Source organism: Electrophorus electricus, chromosome 9 (assembly GCF_013358815.1).
Source record: "Electrophorus electricus isolate fEleEle1 chromosome 9, fEleEle1.pri, whole genome shotgun sequence".
NCBI lineage: Eukaryota > Metazoa > Chordata > Actinopteri > Gymnotiformes > Gymnotidae > Electrophorus > Electrophorus electricus.
Genome location: NC_049543.1, coordinates 18,408,584 through 18,429,050, shown reverse-complemented (window position 1 = coordinate 18,429,050; position 20,467 = coordinate 18,408,584). Strand labels below are relative to the sequence as shown.

General features: G+C 40.3%; 1 protein-coding gene across 4 annotated transcripts in view; it reads left to right on the top strand.

Moving 5' to 3' along the window:
• The window catches only part of LOC113590661 (Kv channel-interacting protein 2), a 134,950-nt gene that overhangs the window by 57,344 nt on the left and 57,139 nt on the right, over positions 1 to 20,467 (top strand). For 2 of the 4 annotated variants that reach the window (XM_035529792.1, XM_035529795.1), the window contains exon 1: positions 9,991 to 10,416. The exons of the other annotated variants lie outside the window; for them this stretch is intronic. In XM_035529792.1, coding sequence (XP_035385685.1) covers positions 10,329 to 10,416 — 88 coding nt within the window. In that variant the 5' untranslated portion in view covers positions 9,991 to 10,328. Of the gene's footprint in view, positions 1 to 9,990; positions 10,417 to 20,467 lie in introns of those variants that run through there. 4 annotated transcript variants of the gene reach the window in all.

Genomic DNA, 20,467 nt, shown 5'->3' with positions numbered 1-20,467 from the left:
AATGTAATGGTTCCTTGAATGTTTCTGGCTAACATAGCTGTGTGACACTGTATGACAGTTACTGATATTTGGTTATAGAATCACTAACAGTTATAAAAGATGTAGCTTTTATAACACAACTTAAGAGTATAAATAATCGGAAGCTTACATGTACTCTTCACCTTTAGCTGCGACTTGATGTACATAAGAAATGGAGGTGTAAACATCACTGTGGCACATGATACAATGTAAAACACAGGTGTGATTTACCATTGTCTTTAATTGCACACAGATGCGCTATTTTTCATCGTCTTTAACCTCTTCATACACATGCAGTTTCAACTGCTAATTTTTGACTGCTAATCTACTGAATGTGCTGATTCCATCTAAGTAGTGGAGTCACACAGAGTAATCGAAAAAATTACTGCAGCTCGTAATATTTCTAAAAATGTTCTCATGTCGGGTTTTCACCTTGCACCCAAGCACCTCTATAGTAACACACTTTTTGCATTATTTCAACTACTTTATTTTAATGTAAATGTGTTCTTAGCACAGCTATTTAAAAATTTAAGAGATGTGTAGCATGATTAGCTGAGAAGATACCAACAAATCACCACACTCCTAGATCTACTGCACTCTATAAACCTTGGACATTATGATGTATTATGGGTGGTATTAAGCTTTATGTTTCCTTTCATGCATAGTGCTTGATCACACCAGGTGAAAATAGTGCATGTCTTTTGGACAAGCCCTTACGACTTCAGATATTGACGTTGGACTTCGCATTATGAAAATAGGATCTACAATTTCAGCAGCTGGACTGTGTCCTTTTTATTTGGACTGCCATCATATGCACATAGGAAATGTGCCTCTTTTCTGTAGCCTCACTATGGAGAAACTGTGTGGGTAGAGATGACGTGAGATGCAGATCTAAGATAAGATTTGCACTTGTGTATAAAAATAGCTTAAAATAGCTTAGCAACAATTTCACATAACAAAGGTTCATATGCCTGAATCTACAGAGTCGCAGGCAATAATGTTGAATGTAAACAGAAAAATCAACAAACAATCAAAGAATAAAGTTAATTTCTGTAATTTAGTAATTTACTTTAATATAATATGCTTTTAAGTAGAGAGTAGTGTGCAGAGAGGTATTTTTTAAAGTATAGTTGCTAACCAAACATTTTCTACCAACCTTAATCATCTAGACCCTGTCCATTAATGTTCTACTATTCTTATACTATACTGAGTTCAGCTGTACAGAACATTAGGACCTAGTTCCCTCACTTGGGTAACTTAACTCGCTTTTTGCTTTAAGATTTAGAAGATATAGTTCCTATGTCACTTAAATGCCCTAAGCTTGCTTGCAGCAAGTGCAGTAAATCCTACACCGATTAAACACCGGGACCAAAAGGCAGCAGCTGATTTCTCGTCATTTGATGTTTGTTTGTGTCATAATCTTTGGTGCCCTGATTAAGCAGGCTAAACACTCTAGGCAAATTGGTAACCTTGGACATGAAGGGTATCATGTAGCCTATACTCTATTTAAGCAGAGTACTGGGTTTTAGTACATAATTGTGGCTAATTCAACATAAATCCCTTAAGGTAATGTATAATTTGATATCATTTACTTTGCTGTGTTGGGGATAGTGTATACATATAACATTTTTTTTTTTTTAAGTGGGAGACCACTTTGACAATTGGTTCATTTTGGGAATTCCATATGTGAAATTAGGACAAACAATTGACATTAACCCTTTATTAGTGTAATGCCTCTGGTTTCTAGACCACAGATTTTCACACATAGACATGTCCTGCAAATTGATCAACTGGGCACTTAGGTGTCTAACAGCTATCTATAGACACATTTACTAAATCTACTCAAGGAGTAGAAAGGAGAAAAAGAACAAATGTCAAGAAGTATAACAATAGTTATAATTGATTATGTTGGACATGTATTTAGACTGTTAGTATGACAGCAGCAATTTGTTATGTACTAAAAGATGTTTTCAGATGTACTAAAAAGTTACTAAGCATTGCATTATGCAGTCTATGTTTAATATATACTAGCCAAATAATAATAGACAGAGACTGAGCACCATAGAAATGTGTTATGCATGGAATGAAAAGCATGTGCCAGCCATCACAGTGCTTTAGAAATGTTTCTCCTTGGTTATAGGCCTTCTTTGTTAGGTAGTGTGCCTCCATCATAGAATCTGCTTACTTCATTAGGCACTATGCTTCCTTTATTAGGCAGTGTGCCACCTTCATTATAGTGTGCCATCTTCTTTAAGCATTGTGCCTCCTTCATTAGGCAATGTGCCTCCTTCATTATACAGTGTGACTTCTTCATTAGTCACTGTGCCTCCTTCATTAAGCAGTATGTCTCCATTAAGCATTATGCCTCCCTCATTAGGCAGTGTGCCTCCTTTCATTAAGCACTGTGCCTCCTTCGTTAGGCAGTGTGCCTCCTTCATTAATGAGTGTGCCTCCTTCTTTAGTGTTCCCCCTTTGTTAAAGGAAACACTTTAAGTACTTCCACATGACTGATGAAAGTGCACCCTCTAGTGTAGATACAATGCCACATTAATTGTTTTATGTTTCAGGCTTCTATAATAGAGTTAAGTCACGAAATATAACAGCAGTGAAGCTGAATTCTGAATTCCATTCTGCTCATTAGGTACAAAAAGCAACAACTGCAAATCTCCATGTCCTTTGAGTAGCAAGTTACATTACAGAGGTTTTGTGTGGCAAATGGTGATGATGAAATTCTTTGTTACCGGAATCTTGTGATTGCATGGTGTGATCATAATCTGAAAAATGAGGGTTGTTCAATTAGCCACGTCATGCTGAACCAGAAAATTCTAAAGAGATTTATTTAAAAAAAAACAAAAACAAAACAAAAAAACTTTACTTAAAAAAAAAGAAAATGGGAAATGTGTAGGGACTTCTGTATTTAATATGTATTTAATATAAATGTGTACTATACATCATAATACAACTACATCATAATTCAGTACATTATAATTCACATCATTCAGCGTGTGCATTTCATTGTATTGCTTCATGTACTAGAAGGTAATTGCCAAAATAGTGACACAAATGTCCATGTCTATAAGATGCTATAATAGTTATAATTGATTTTAAATTTATTATTACTATTAATGCTTCATCAGTTTGAAGGGATACAGTGTGCAGCTCCAGATTTGCAATTCATATGAGGTGTTTCCTTATAGTCTGATCTGTTACCTCTTGAACATTGAGCTACTGTTTCAGATTTTACCCACTAGATGGCAGCAGAATATTTATTCTGGAAGCCTGAGTAAGTGCGTTAGGGCATGTGTCATAGTAGTTTTATAGCACATTGTCTGTCTCCAGGTGTTTAGTAAACTTTATTAGACTGTTAAACTTTATTAATCTGTCTTAACTGGCACAATTCAACCAGCCTTTCAGGATGTATGCGTTACCATGCTGATCCTACATTTGAGCCACTCAGACACACAGCTCAGCTACAGCTCAGTTTATATTCCTTGTCCTGGCATCATTCACACACCCCTCAGACCTTCTCTTGTACAGTCTTACAGCATACCTCACCACTGATTCCATGTCAGTGTCATTATTTAGCACATTATGTCAAAGGCCAGTGGAGACCTGCTGAAATCTGATCTTAGAGCAGGAGTCCTATCCTGAAGTGTGTGGAAATTGGTGCTACCCCATCCCCTATCTTATTTTGACTTTGGAGATTACTGCTCTATGAAACTTCTTCAAGAGCTGAATGCCAACAGAAAAGAATGCTCCTTTGTTCTGTGGTCACAATATGATAAATTTCTTCTACAGAGCAGCATATCAAAACGGTGAGATGCTCACCTTTCCATGTCCCCTTCATTCATTTTAATGTAGGAAAAGATACAAAATATAAATAAATCTTATGAATAAAAGTAAATCTTTAACAGTCACAGGGTTAATTTACAGAAACAGGAATATTAGATTGGTGGGTAGATTAATTTTTATCATTATAAATGCTTATCATCACATGGCTCATAGAATCAAGCAGTAGTAATTAATAGTAATAGTTACTCATTTTTTGGCATGCTCACGTCATCAGCCACACTCGTTCCTAATCACCAACATTCAGTTCTTAGCCACTGGCACTACTAAATGTAGTAGTGGCATTGTGGTGGGTGTTTCTACAGGTTGGTTTTATGGACTGGTATGACAGTATTGGGCACAGCAGTGTTGCTAGCGATCTAAGTTTGCTGCAGTGCTGTAGTTGGACACTGACCATTAACAGCTAGAGGATGGTTGACACAAACAGTTCTTGGCAAAAGATGTGAACTCTAACTGTACCCTTATGATACATATCTAAAAGGTAGGTTTTTCTAATATTGTTTGGTGAGTGCATTCCAGATGCAAAACTGAGTATCTTTTATCTAGATAAGTGTCATCATGGTATGTTATGTTTGGAAACTCTAAAACAAATATATTCGAAGTAAAGTAAAAGATGTAAAAGAAGAGCAATTCCATGAATCGTCATATTTGAACCCAACCACATCCAGTGATGTCCATTTCAGGGAGACATAAGTAGCTGAACAGGTTGCTTCTTGATTTTTCTTAGGCAGCTCTTGTCTCATTACTGGCCTAATAAAAGAATAGATTTGCACAGAATAGAGTGGCATTTGCAGCTGGAGGCCATTTTTACCACCAAGCAGGTGTCTCTGTTTGTGAAGCAAAATGAGATGCTGAGCAGACCTCACTAGCCCACAGCAGGTGCGTTCAGCGGTCGGGGCAGGCGCTGCCAGGGCCTGCCGCCGGGTAGAGACCAGGGCAACTGCCAGCTCACAGCTGGTAGTCCGTGGATGCAGGCCAGCTGGAATAGGAGCCATGGATCAACCAGCGGGAGGCAAGCAAACTGTGACGCACTCCAAAGGGAACTGGGAAGGCCCTCCAGCACACAAATATAGACACGAATGTGCACATGGGCAACGTCAGAAGCTGTATTAGCAACGTCCTCTAGAGACTTGAGGGTTGTGTCGTGCCTGTGTTGGTGTTCAGTTTTAGTGTAATAAGAGCTCTAGCCATCCTGAGTTAGGTGATGGGACCTCAACACAGTGCAGTTTCAGAAACAGAATGGGGACGGAAAGAGTCGTAAAACCCAGTTTGTCCCATTGAGGTTTAGCGTCAGGAAACTAAGGGACACCCAGTCATGTCCCTCGCTTTTGGGTCACACATGTGGAGTAAAGAGAGTTTACTCTCCTTTTTTGGAATTCAAAAGACCTAGAAGAGGGAGGAAGAAGCTTGTATATATGAAGGGAAAAACAGAAGAGTAAAAAAAAAAACTTTAAAGCTAATTTTGCTATAAATTAATGACAGCTAATAGGGGTGGCTTGCATTAAGCAAATGAGCTCACGCTAGCAAGCTCCGGTAGATGCTTGCTCCGGTAGAGGAATGCATGATTCACAATGTGGTGTTTCTGTCTTCCTCCCTTTATCTGTCTCTTTATCTGTCCCTATGCGTCTCTCTCAGTTTTACTGTCTTTTACAGTCCAGCCCTCTTGTAGATCTTATTTTGGAATCTCAGGAATCTGGAGTGTCTCAGGAGTCTCAGTGTGTTCTCCAGGTTTTTTTTAAATTATTTATTTATTTATTTATTTTTGTTTTTGTGTGTGTGTGTGTGTGTGTCTGTCTGTCCGTGTCTGTCTGTCTGTCTGTGTCTGTCTGTGTGTGTGTGTGTGTGTGTGTGTGTGGCCTAGAGGGCTGATTGAACATTCTGATGGAAGTGGAGATTCCGCTCCTTAGTGTAGGTGTGGGCTTGTGCCTGTGTGTTTCTGTGTGTATGCCCAGCAAACCCTTTTCAAGTTCTCATGCACATGCATCAATGTACCTTTCATCTGGCTACTAATATTAACCATTCTGTTTAAACTCAAAGACTCTCAAAGGCCGATGCACATTGTGGGCATACCACATTTGCTTTGGACCACATTGATCTCATAGAGATATTTTATTACTTTGGATGTTACTTTCCATCTCTTGGAAATTGCTGAGATGCTCATAAAATAAAAGAAAAAAAGAAAAAAAAACTTAAGCAGGAAGAAAACTAAGGTATGAATCTGTGTCATCAGCCACTGCTAATGTCCCTAAATGTGGCTGTGGAATTTTCATTACTGGCCTGTCACTCTCAAGATCAAAAAGCCATGTCTTCAGCTCTTGCGCTGACCAGTAACCATTATGGAAATATACATAGATGGGTGGTGGGTTTGGAAGAACCCACCCAGTTGGTACACTGTCATTAGGTGAGAATGCTTTGTGTGAGTTTGTAAGAGAGTGTATTAGAAGGTTGCCAGTTCAAGCCCCACCACTGCCAAGTTGGCACTTTTGGGCCTGTGATCAAGGCCCTTTATCCTCAATTGCTCAAGTTGTACTCAACCATGATCGCAAGTCGCTTTGGATAAATGCGCCAGCTAAATGCCATAAAATGTCAAATTTAAAATGTAAATATTTGTTTGGGGAGGGCAATGGACACTTCTGACATGAAATGGATGTAATAATATTTCCAAACCCCTTCTGTAATCAGAGAGCAGTCATGCCAAGTAGTTATTTAAACTTGTTTAAATCTATACTCTCTCTTTCTCTCTCTCTCTCTCTCTCTTTCTCATATTAAGGACAATTAAGGGGCAAAGGAGCATACCACTGTAATCATCCTGGCCTTTTAATCTACATTAACATACATTTACCTATCAGACTTTCATTATGGAAAAAAAGAAATAGAAAATGAAAAGAAAAAATATATTGCCTACCAGGTCCCAAATGTCAAACAACCTTTGAGACAGCACCATTTCCACTTCTGCCCTCTCTCTGTAGAAATGAAGTGTGATGTTGAAGAAGCAGCTGGTACCCAAAGAGCTCGAGCAGGGAGTTTTAATGGACCCCTTTAGTAAGCCTTTGTACTCATGTGACACACAGATGTATCCTGAATATGAAGGCTTCTCTATAGAGCTGAGATCCTCATCCACCCTCCTAGCCACCAGCCGTTCCCCACCCTATTGTTTCTCCTTCATGGTGCTGGCTTATCCAACCACGTGGGTGTGAGATGATGAAGCCCAATGCACATTCTGGGGAAGCTGGGTAGAGCTAGACGGTCATGTGGATGTAGGTAATGGCAAGAGAGATAGGCAGCCAGACAGAGACCAAGAGAAAAAAGGTGAGAGAGATAAAGAGACAGAGACAGAAAGGGAGAGATGGATGAAGGAACCACACCTGAAAACAATCTTATCAAATGGACACCTGCATTAGACCACCAAATGAATCCGATCATGTTCCTCCCACCACTTCCTTCTGCTCTGTCACCTTGGTGCCTGTCCGGTGACTTTGACCCAGGTACTCTCGTAAACAGGAAGGTCTATCTGGTTCTGGATGACCCGACAGCTTTCTGACAGCAATGGCTGACGTTGGGAGGCTCGAGCCCTCCTGCCACTCCTCCGTGGGCCCACACACACACTCTGCTCCTGTCCCAATTTGCAGTCTTCTCCAGAAAGTGTGGCCTTCCACAGAAACAATACCTCTCTGATGCCACATGGACCTGGTTTCACAGGCCTATCCGCAGGCAGGCTGTCAGAGCTAATCCCTTTGTCTCTTTCCCTGTCTGGCTACACTCCTGGTTTGGGTACTGTCAGATGATCATTTTTAGGGGATAGGGTGTGTGTGTGTGTGTTTATTTGTGGCTGAAGCCCATTTTTCTTAGCTGCAGCTGACAAATGACACTTTGAACATTTTCTATTTTTCGAGTTGAGAAACATGCACTTACCACCTACCACTAAGTCTAAATGATCAGACACAGACACAGAGCAAACAACAAAACATAAAGCAAGACAAGAAAATAATCTTCCAAACTAACAGCAAACATTCATTAATAGTTCTGTCCATTCAGATGCTTTCCTCTTATTTTATGTTGATTTTAATAATGCATAATGGAACTCCAGCAATGAAAATTAAATAAACCTTTCCCATCATTTTGTATCATCATTAGCGGCATATGGAGACTTCAGTGCGATCTGAGCAAGCCTTGAGTCAAGATTTCTAGATTTTGTGATGCTGAAGACTCCCTGTGGATGATTGAATTTGAATGGATTGAGAAATTACCAGTACCCTCCATCTGGCTACGATGCAGAAATTCATCTGGAGCTGCCTATCAAGATAGCCACCCTGTGGGCACTATCTTTGTAAAGATATTTTCCCACACCAATACCTTTATTTGCAAATATTTACACACGTAGTCCTTATGTTGGCCAGGAAAGAAATGTACATAATTTACATTTTTGCATAAATGCTATCCAGTGATAATCCACTTCAGGCAGCCAGACTGGAATGATCAGATCCATTGATGTTCCAAGATGCTCTTTAATGGGATTATAATGGGTGGGTGGGAAATGTGTGCATGCCAGCCCTGACATGCACATCAAGACCTTCATACAGATGCCAGTGGAGGAATGAAGGGGAATCCAAGCGAGCCTCATTAATGCCTCAAGTGTGTGTAGACACCTGGCTGTGTTTATTTTTCCTCGCCACTGCTATTGGGACATATTGACATGCCATGCGTCCCTGATTAGTTGCAATCTTACTAACCTGCTCACGTTACATAAGATCAGAGCATCTGGGCTTTCTGGTTTTACATGGAGAAGACTTTTGATATATGTCTCCTGAGGAGATTTAGTAGAGAGATTTTTGTTTGCAGGAATGACCATATATGTCTGTGGGTCATTTTGCCAATTGTTCTTTATTGATGCCAATCCTCATCTCACAAACATGGAGTAAGAGTCATGTTCCGTACACAGCACACAGAGATCCAGTGGAGCTTGTTTGTTTTGGTTTGATCAGAGAGAGTAAAAAGAAAGTGTGGCTGCAGGCACATGTGATTGACTGACAGAAAATCTACAGAATCCATGGTTGCCTGGGCAACTGTAATCACTTATAATTCACAGCATTCAGCAAAGTAGGTGAGCGGTTGGTGAGAGAGAGAGAGAGAGAGAGAGAGAGAGAGAGAGAGAGAGAGAGAGAGCTTTACTTATCACAGATCAATTCTCTGGGAAAACAAATGAAATGAGAGAGTGTAGCAGAGCAAACAAGCCAGCAGCGTGCATGTTCTGTGTAGTAAAACAATGCACGAGACACAGTGTGTGTGTACGTATGTGTGTGTGTGTGTGTGTGTGTGTGTGTGTGTGTGTGTTTATATGTGTCCATGGAACGAGCTGCCTAGGAGCTCATAAGCAGTAGGGATGAAATGATGTTGACTGCAGTGTTGGTTCTCCTTGAACCAGAGTAAAAGCCACCCCCCAACCAGCAACTTCTCTCCAGCTCCCAGTGGACTCTACACCCTGAAGAGCCCCCCCCCACGCCCCCCCCACCACCACCACCACATGGAGATCTATCTTCCTCCATTGCCTCCATTCCTCCATTTGAACCAGGTTCCTCAAAGCCCCCAGTCATTCAGTTGCAGGAATTTGTATTTGCTTTTGCAACTCATCTGACCTCAACCAATCTGATAACTTTTGTTTAGAAAGGGAATGAAGACAGAAGAAACAGAGGAAACATCTGAGAAGAGAACAGAAGATAAAAAAAGGAGAGGGGTCTAGTACTTTGTTTTCCTGTCCTTCTAAGGTGAACTTATGTCCTGTACTATCCTCGTGTGACACACACACACACACACACTTTCTACAGTGAGGACAGGCTCAAAGCCAGCCTTCTCCTCCACAGCTCTCCTGAGGCCAATGTGACACGTGCAAGAAGCTATTTCTAATTACACTGTTCAGTTTCGAGCCCCCTGGCTGCTTCCACCATCAACCCCCCCCCCCAATTTCACGCTTCTCTGCTACAACAGACAACCTGCATTCAAGCTGTTCACTGCACGCAAACACAGAAGAGAAAGGAGGATTAAAGGGGTGCGGGAGGTGGGGGTGGGGGGTGAGCACGCGACTGAGGGAAAAAAATGTGCACCGGCAACTCGTAGTAGTACCAAACGTGTGCTGGTGCGTCGCTTTCCCCCGCCGGCAGAGCAGGCAGAGCCAGTGGGAAGGGCTTTCACACGCGCTGGAAAGGCAGGAGGGAGGAGGTAGCGTCTCAGCCGTGCCCGACAGCAAGCACCCCACAGGTGGAGCAGAGAAAAGGTCGGAGAAGCGCAAGAGAGATACAGCGAGAGACAGGAGGAAGAGGAGGAGGAGAAGAAGAGCGACTAGAGGAGAGCACGAGAAGGCAGCGGCGGCCACGATTTCACACCTCCCCTCTTCCCAAGTTTCTTTTTCCCCCCTCCCCTCCCCCCGGGCATCCACCCAACGACTGTCTGACCCCCGACAAGCCACGATGAGCCACTGTAGGAAAAGGTGCAAGCGGCAGCTGACCAAAGTGGCCCGGTACTTCTACAGGTTCCTCACCGGCACCCTGACCCAAGGTAGGCTACTTCAGCCTCACGCGTCTTCTCTTTAGGAGAAGTTTTTTGGCTTTTTCCTCACCTTTCTCCCTGGTCTTTTCACTTCTCCAAGAGGCAGTGTGATGGCAAACTTCTTTATCTCGATGTACTAACATGGTTTATCTGACAGTGGAGCTATGATTCATATGAAGTATCATTGCAGCTGCTCTTTACAAATATTTACAGTAGTTAAGTTTTTATTTGTAGTGGTCTGGGAGGGATTTCCCACTGATTTTGGCTCTCAGGGGTTGACATAATTTACTAAATAAACAGAGCTAACCCTCACTTGCGACATAATAATGAACATTTTAATGGTAGATAAGTCTGTACTGGGAGGCGATGTCATCAGGTGAAGCCTTGCTGGATCTTTCAGTAATATGACCTTGCAGGTCCTTATAGTTATTGGTTAATATGCAGGTTGGATTTTTCATATCTAATCCATTTTCATTACCAAGCTTTGTAATGGAAAGAAGTCAGTGTTATTTGTAATATTAAAGCTTAATTGTACTGGTAGGAAATGTAATGGACTCCTTTCTGAATCTTTTAAATAAATGTTTCTTGATTAAAGATGCAAGCATACATTTACTTCTGTAATTTCTTTTTATACAACACACAAAGACAGTGTTAGAGGGAGTAAGGGAATTAAATGCATCCTATTAAAGGAACTTATCCTTTTCAATAAATTTTTGTATAAGAAAAATAATGTGAAAAAGATTCATTGTGATGTGCATGATTGTGTTTTAACCTCTGAGTGATGTCTCAATGAATTTTTCATGTTTGCTTCAGAACTTAACTTTCACAATTCCCTGGTGTGATCTTGGCATCTGCAGTGCTCAAATTTTGCTTCACTTGGTCTTCAGAACAAGTGCTATATCTTCAATCAGTATGCCACAAACGACCTTCATGAATCACAGCTGATAGTGTTGTGCTGACAAAGCACTTAAAATTAATATTTTGAATTTCAAAGAAAATAAAGGTCTTGCCTTTGGGGGAAAAAAAGAGATATTTTAAACACCAATGAAGTATTAAGCAACAGTCAGTTGGCAAATACACTGGAATTTTACCGGCTCGGTAGTTGCCATGGATACGGCTCCAGTGCTGGCACTGTCTTGGCCTTCCGAGAAAAGGGACTCTCTGAGGCTGTGCGTGAGTGATTTCATTAGGATCACTCAGTTGGGACCCTCACATTTACTCCCTCCAGTTGGTGGTTTGTGTGAGTCAGTATCAGGTTGGATCTTACATGTTAAGCTGAGTCTGGTTTGTGGTGGGGGAAGGGAGACCTTGAACATGCTTACCAAGAGCCTTTAGTAGGTTATGACTTATGATAGGATTTTTGTATAGATATGATCTGAGATTAATATAACTTTAACATTGATATGACTTAGGATAGATATGACTTGGTCCATACATGACTTTCAGCTTGCTTCTTATTTCTGATAGTTCACTGATGTTTCTTAATCAGTTCTTATTCATCCAGGTCATTTTCACCTTTTCACCTTTGGTTCTCCACAACTTTCCCTATGTCATAGTCCAGTAGTTTCTCATATTTCAGTAGTTTCTCTTTGCAGTGTTTGGCTAAACTCATACATGCTTGATCTTTAGCTCAGTGTGAAAAGCCGCCATTATTGCATATAGTGTTCATCTTTAATACAATAGCAGCAATTTGTTGCATGAACTCATTTCCAAAATCTGGTATGATGTTGATACAGGAATGATACACTGTGCTAACAATTTACCCCCAAAGCACGGCCAGATATAACCACCAGTGCTAAATGGTGTTTCGTGCTATTCATGGGAAGAGTAAATGCGGTGTTTGGTAATTAAGCTGTTCTGGCTGGATCAGTGGGGGGCTGAGAGTGGGCCTCCTCTCCTTTCGAATATTGAACAAACTGGCGAGACTTGGTTGAGGTGATTCCCCTAGGATAATTGCTGAGAACTACACCACATAATGCAGGACATCACCCACGCACCAAGAGAAGATGTTTTAGATGGGTGACTGTTTGCTGCAGTATATTTAAATGGCTATTGTTGTACAAAAAGAAAAAAAAAGGTATACGCTATATTGACCAAAGCCATCTTGAGGGTCAGCTTATGGGTTAGCAAACACAATGACCTGCTACTACCAAATGATTTTTGGGATTTTGAGTTGTTGTAGGTTGTATAGCTAAGCAAAAATGTCCCAAGTTGGACACAAATAGCCCTGTGGGCAGCACTCAAGGCTTGAGATCATATTCATCATCACTTTCTTCAACAAAACAAAATAGAAAAATTACACAACAAATGAAGTGAGATGTAAGTTTTTTAATCAAATGGCTACTATGTGTGCTTTCATTAAATTGTAGGCATCATTGTTTGTTTTATGTGTTCTTATTCTGCTACATTTAAATTTTGTGGGTTCGACATAAAAAAATTTATCCAGACCGCTCATGCTAACACTGCATGGAAGCGAGACCTTCAACCTTCGACAATTGGCATGTTCACTAGCAGCACTTCCAACTTTTATTTGCTTTTAGCCACATTAGCATAGCTTGGTTGAACTATACCCTAATGCCAGTTTTGAAGAGGCTCTTTTTTCACTAGGCTATTCTCAGTTCTTTCTCATACACATAATCTTGCAGCCATTTTGTTGGCAGGGCAGCAACTTATTATTTATTATTTAGCAGGGGTTTGAGCTTTTTTTTTTTTGCTGTTGGCAGCCTTTTCAATTACTTAATTAAAGAGAGGAAATAAATAGATTACCTGAGACCAGAAGCCCCTCTGTCAATAAAAACAATAATTAAGACACGGTTCCTTTCAAGCAAGATTTTAGCGGGTGTGTGTACAAATGTGCATTTCTGCGTGCATGCACACATGTGGATGAGCATATGTGTCAGTGAAATGACTACATGTTTCTGCCATAACAGTGGTTATTGGCATGATGTACACCACTGGAGAATTAATAAATGGTTATAATGGATAATAAGTACAGCCCAAGCTTGATGTTCACTCAGTCCTGTTTTACAATTAGTTTCTTTTTCTTCAGTCACTCATTCCCTCACTGCTACAGGGGTGGTGCTCTTTACATGCGTCATTCATTATTTGTGATGTTTGACTAAGAAGGTCCACTCTGTGCATTAAAATAAGGGATTAGTTTTTTAAATTGTCACTTCTCCTGTTGAGCTTTGACTGAAATTTGAAATTCTCCTGCATGGCTTGAGACTGGGGATTGCTCCAGGGCTTGGTTTAGAGTACACATTAAAAAGAATGTGGGATTGTGGGTGGGATTTCTCTGTTGTTTAGTATAAATTTGTTTAGACTCCCAAGCTTGTGAAATATGACTTTTAATGAGGATTCTCAGAGAAGAGTAAGTCAACAGAGTCAGTGGTGGTTGTTTCTTAAAATGAAATACCAAAGCATTACTGTCCATTTGCTAAAGTATTGTTATGTTTGACTGATTGTTGGGTGTCTGTGCTTTGTTATCAACTCATGTGTCCTACATCATTATTCACTTTTAGTGAATTGGACAAATCGAGCCTCTATCTTGCTGTGCCTACATTTACTTCGGTTTAAATATCTCAGGAGTGGTGAGAATGTGTTTTCTTGCTTTAAAGTACTTCCCACCTCAAGCAGACTTAGGTTATGCACTAATACTATTAATGGTCTAGAAAACTGCAAACACTGTATGCAAACACTGTATCCACACACTGGATTTCAACATAGCAAATCTGAAAATGTTTCTGCTCAAATACATACAGTACATTATTTTACTCACTCAGGCTGATCAAATGCTGGATTACTGTTATACTGCACCAGGGGTGACACCAGGGATTTTGGCCCCCATGAAAAGATATCGCACTGGGCCCCAATGAAAAAAAACTTATGTTCTTAGGATTTTTTTAGGGAACCTGTCAGTCACAGGCACTTAGAATCATCCTACCACTTCCCCCCCATACTGTACCCCCGTATGGCACTAAAAGACAACTAAAACCCCTCCCCCAGCCTACCTTTGGCAAAACTGATCACACCCATTCTTCTTCGGCCTGCATACAGAAAAGAAAAATTGCGGTAAAAAAACACGGTTCTCAGGTCAGTCTGTCAATGGAGTGAGGAGGCTATCTTCTCACTTCAGGACTGTTTCCAATCCACAGATTAGCAGATTTTCTGACAGGCAGCAGACACAGACATTAATGCAGGTACAGACTTTGTAGCCAATTACATCAGTATCAACATGACAGCATTGTTCCAAAAATTGGTATCACATTCTTCCCAAACCAGAAATCCTGGGTCAGTGTTGATATCAGGGCTCAAACTTTAGTCTACAACTTCAGAGACCTGTTGGCATACAGAAAAGCCAGGTTTGACCTTCAAAGGACAATTAAAACAGCAAAGAGATGCTGTAGGAACAAGATTTTGTCAAAGTACCAATGGTCTAACTTCAAGCACATGTGGAATGGCTTGCACTCTATCACAGACAAAGTGTGAAAATCTGTTGTATGGGACTATCTGACTACAAGATTAACTAAACTCATTCTATGTTGGATTTCAGACAAACAACACCTCCCCTGCCTTGAAAGTTCTGGTAGACTATGACAGCTGTGCAATCACAATCTCTGTGCTTAATGTTTTCAGAACCTTCAGAATTGTTGACTCAAGCAAGGCACTTGGTCCTGATGGTGTCCATGGCCATCTGTTCAAAGCATGTGTCCATCAGCTGGAGGCGGTATTGACAGACAGAAATCTTTAAGAATATTCAATGCTATCAAGTGATTTATTTGAGTATGCCAGATCAGGCCTGCTAGAGGGTACAGGTGCAGTAGGAGGTCCAGAGACAGTCTGTTAATTCTACATGCTTTAAGAAGCCCGCCATAGTCCCTGTCCCCATGAAGCTTGCAGTCACATGTCCAAATGACTGCTGCCCTATGAACCTGATCTATGCAATCATGAAGTGATTTGAGCAGCTAGTCAAACCCTCATCAATTCCTTCCTTCTGACCACAACTTCTTTCAGTGCACCATAGAGGGTATCCTAACTTGGGGCATCACTGTTTAGTTTGACAGCTGCTCCCTCCACAACCAGAGAGAGAGCAGCTGAACTCGTGAGAACAGCTGAACTTATCACTGGCAACAAACTCCCAGCCTAAATAGGACACCTTCCACATGCAATGTTTAAGGAAGGCTCACAAAATCACCACAGACTGCAGTCACCCAGCACATGGATTGTGTACCAAACTGTCATCCGACAGACAGTATTGAGGCATTCAATTCAGAATCAGGAGGTTGAATAGCAATTTCTACCTACAGGCCATCAGGATCCTAAATAGACAATAATCCAGTCATCACTCCCACTCCCACTCTTTCACTCATGCCTCCATTCACATTAGTAACCTCACAGACATTCATGGACTGCCTCTTGTCTACTTTCTGTCACATTTGGGCATATTTTAATATTTCACAAAGCATTGTTATAACTGTATTGTCACTAAGGACTCTGCTATTTTTGTGTAAAATATTATCATATTTATTACACACTCCATATATTTAATATATCCTATTGTGTAAAGATTTTAAACCACTTTTTACTGCTGCTTCATCCGATTGTTAAACTTTTCTGTCAATGGGTTCAACACATTGCACAAAGCTGCTATTTTTTTATACCCTTGTCATATACTGTGACTACACATACTACAGTGTCCATAGTTAGGATTCACACTTACTCCTATATAATCAGGACATATTCCGCCTGTAGAATATAAAATACATGTTTTTTTTTTTGGTTTTTTTTTAACGAATGAAAACTGTTTCCCAAATGCTACACCTGAAGTGGAATGATTTTGAGGTTACTTATCTGACTCTTCTGCTGGCCCATGTTTCCTGTGTGCAGCGCTGACATTTGCCAGACTCGTCAATGACACAATTGTTGTTGCCATTTTCTGGACCACACTGTCTAAATAACATTTTGTTCATATTAATGACCTGCTTTCAGTCAAATTTCATGAAGGCAGGATTTGGCTTTTTTCACCGTTAGAGGCTGGATGCACTCGAATGGGAAATGAAACTCATTTGCACGCGAATGCTTGCAATGCATACATGCTGAAATCCACCATTAGAACCACGCTGGCAACACAACTTGAACCAAAAAAAAAAAGCCAAAGAAGCTCCACATGTCTCATTCTATAAACAACACCTGGTCCTATTAAAGCCCTCAAGCAATGCCAGTGTAGGCGCTGTCCCACTCTCCCTGCTCCTTTTCACACTGTCTTCAAGTGATAAAGTGAAAAGCTTGTTTATTATCATGTGAAGGGGCCAATCGGCACCTTGAGAGGAAAGCAAGCCATGTCTGAGTGCTAGAGCCTTTGAAGCAGGCCAAACTGGTGCCCTGTATGAGGGTCTGCGGAGGGCAGTTTAGTGAAAATGAATCACACTTCTTGAAAAGGGAGTTATCACTTTTTTTCTATTCCCTGGGTAATTTAATGCCACCAGTTTTGCACTTGTCAGAGAATTTAGCATTTGCCATTTAAAACTTCCTCTTAGACATGGATAATAATTGATAATAAATTGTGCACACCATCAATTTATGCTAAAAACTGCCATTTGGACACAGCTGGATCATAGTGTACTATGTCCCACTCCATTAATGATGAACCAGTACACTTCACCTCATTGCTGGCTGGATTATTCATTAAGACATTATGGATAGAACAACATTTTAAAGCTAACTGTTTGACTTGGAGATGCCTAACAAACTGTTTTAGCAAATGCTGAACTTTACATGAAGCTGAAAAGGTGATTTATTTTGTCTTCAGACCCAAATGTGTCTTTTTTTAATGACATACTAAATGAACTATGCTGTGGCTCAACTACAGTTTAGCAACTAAGAAGAAATTACCTGTGTGGCAAATGTTCTATTTGCATACCATTCATAATGTGGTCCAGCTCTAATGCAATGTCTATATTGCATTCTGCATATTTTTAGAAATTTTAATTCAAGCCTGGTTTGGACCTGTACAGGCTGCTGTGTGATGGAATGCCTTAAGGTTTGCTTCTTTTTATGTCTTGAATAACTCATGTTTCCTGGGTTTAGTCTTGGCTAATTAATAAAAAATAATGATAAAAACCTTGCTTTTATGTTTGCTATAGCCAATTGGGTTCATGTTTTACTCCAGCTAGTATTTGGGACCCAAAGAGCATCTTGCCATAGTCCCTTTAAACATTTTTAGGGCACTTTGAGTTAAGTGGGTTCTGTCCTCTCGCTTTCATTTCCTGTTCAGAGCTTGAGAGGTTCAGAGCACCAGCTGCGACTCCCAGCTCTTCATAGATTTCAAAGGCTGTCTGGCCAGATGACATATTGTGGGGAGACTCTCTAGCAGACAATGAAAACTACTACCAAACATGAACCAATGTGCTTTTAATCTGGATTTAAAGTCACCTATAGAGAATTCATTCCTAATATTCTCTGAAAGACTATGCCAAATCATTAAAAGAATAATGGTAACTATGAATTTTACAGGACAGTTGAAATCCTAGGGGCACCTAATGCTTCTACAGCTACCGGTAGCAGTAGTATCAGGAAAGGGTCCAAATCCGTTGGGTTCAGAATGGATCAAAGACTTGGCTGTGGACTGGTATGCCTTAAACCAGATTGCCGAAACTGCACCTACTTTGCAGAAAGTACTTTGATTTCATGATACTGTATTCAAGATTGATTAGGAACATGGTATGGTCCGCCAGCGAAAACACATGTGGAGAATGAAGCAGTTGCAAAGTTTTCAAACTGAGCTCAGATTCCTGCTAAATAAAGCAGAAAGTATAAACAGAGTTAGGTAGTCTTGTAAAGATAACATTTTATAGTCTGTGAAATTCTCTGAATGGCCTGAATGGGCACCTCTCTTTCCAGTTTTGAAACCTGCAAATTCTGTATGAATTGTTCAGATTACAAACTATCACGGTCAAGGTCAAAGTCAAATTTATCTATATAGCGCTTTTTACAACAGCTATTGTCACAAAGTAGCTTTACACATGTCTGAGTCCAAGCCCCTAGTGAACAAGCCAAGGGTGACAATGGCAAAAAAAAAAAAAAAAACTCAGAAAGAAGAAACCTTGAGAGGAACCAAGACTCAAAGTGGGGCGTATTCTCATCTGGACGACAACGGGCCAATCCTCTACTTGCTGACATACACTACAATAGCAACAATATAAACAATAAAGAACAAAATAAGTAGTGAAAGAAAAGAATAATGATAAAAATAAAGAAAAAAGCAATTTTTCTAGAAGTCCTAGTTTGGATTCAATGGTGTATGTGTGTCTGAAACCCATCTTGCACAAGAACTCCTGGCAAGGACAACAGAGAAATAGTTTGGTGGTGTGAAGGGGTGGTGGATAGGTTGAGGCTCAGTAACAACATGACATCAGCAGTAGGTTTACCTTGGTAGAAAGAGAGAAAACATTATTATGCATGTCCAAGTACAAAGATGTGTCAATTAGAGAACTAGAATGTGCAAAGACTCCGGCAGCACAGGTAAAAGGATAGAGCCAGAAAAAAGCACAAGCATGAGGGCATCAGCACTCTGCTGCTTTTAGTCAACAAACTTGAGTGACACCAAAGATGTCAAGTGACAGCATCATAACATCTCAGTTTACCATAACTCTCAATGTCTATGGACCCCAAGATCTATACCTTTACCTAAGATGGGAAGCATTTAATAAAATGCTTGACTATAGAGATTTTCAGCCTAGCCTTAGAATATCCAAATTATTGCAATACCCAGTTCCAAAACTGAGGATCTGTTTGAGAAGGTGGTGAAACGTTCACTGAGTTAGGTTTAAGTCATGTTATAAACAAGTTAATTTAGATGAGGAATCAAAGCACTATGTCAACATTAGTACCCATAATGGTCTGTTTGCAATGAATCCTTTACCATTTGGAGATTCATTGTGGTAATGCAAGGAATTTCAGTCATGGTCCTAAATGTAGTCAGAGAGGAATTGACAACTCCTGTATCCTACAAAGTCTGAGTGAGGAGAACACATGTGGATCAGCTACTGGCTGGGTGTGAAGTAAGCCTCATCTCAGAGGTTGGCATGTCAGACAGAATTGTTCTGCCAGACACTCTGACGCAGAGACTGATGTATCTTAAGACTGTTACAGGACCAGAAACGGAACTATCCTGTACAAAGGACTGTGCCATGGACTTTGATGTTCCAAATTGGACAATCCAATCCAAAGGACAATCCATAAGCATCAGTGAGAGTACTGATACTTAGGGTTGTGGGATGCCATTGCAACATTCACAAAGAACTGTTAGAAAGCCTAGTCACCTGAAGAAATATGAGCATTCACCAAGTAAAGAGAACTAATGTTTCATGTTATTTCAGATGGTTGGTAATTGTGGAATGTGTTTAGGTTACAGTTATTGGAAAGTTCTACTTAAATCAAGAAATGCATAACTGAGAACAGGCATTATTAAGTTAAGAGCCAATCTTATATTGACTAAAAATACTGGTTAAACCTGGTAGATATTTACCCAGGAAAAGAAGGACTATGTGAGTTCAAGTGTCTTGTTGATAATGTCAACTCAAGAGTATGGTTAGTGCATCATTTTCAATGATATCAAGGACATCACATTAACATGTGCAATCCAAGAGATTTACAGCAGACCTGCTTCAGCTGAGCATAGTGATCTAGACAGGCCGTAATGCTTCAAGACAGTGGAAGACAGGCAGAAGCTCAACCATTAAAGCCTTTAAGCCTCACTTTGAAGCCATAGAGGAACTTGACAGAAAGCTAGTGTAAACAGGATTTTAGAGGTTTAGAGGTTATGAAAGCATTTACTAATTTCCTAGTGTCATCTAGCGCTAGCATATTTTGGATGTTTTGTATATAATAGTATGTGGCTAGAGATGTTACTTATATGGCTGTGCTGGGTTGTATACCCAGCAACTTCACAATCAGAAACTCACAAGATAAAATTATTACAGACATAAACTGCTGCAACTGACAACTACATACAAAAACATAAGCCTTACATTTAACTATTTGCAGTAGTAATACAGGCAGA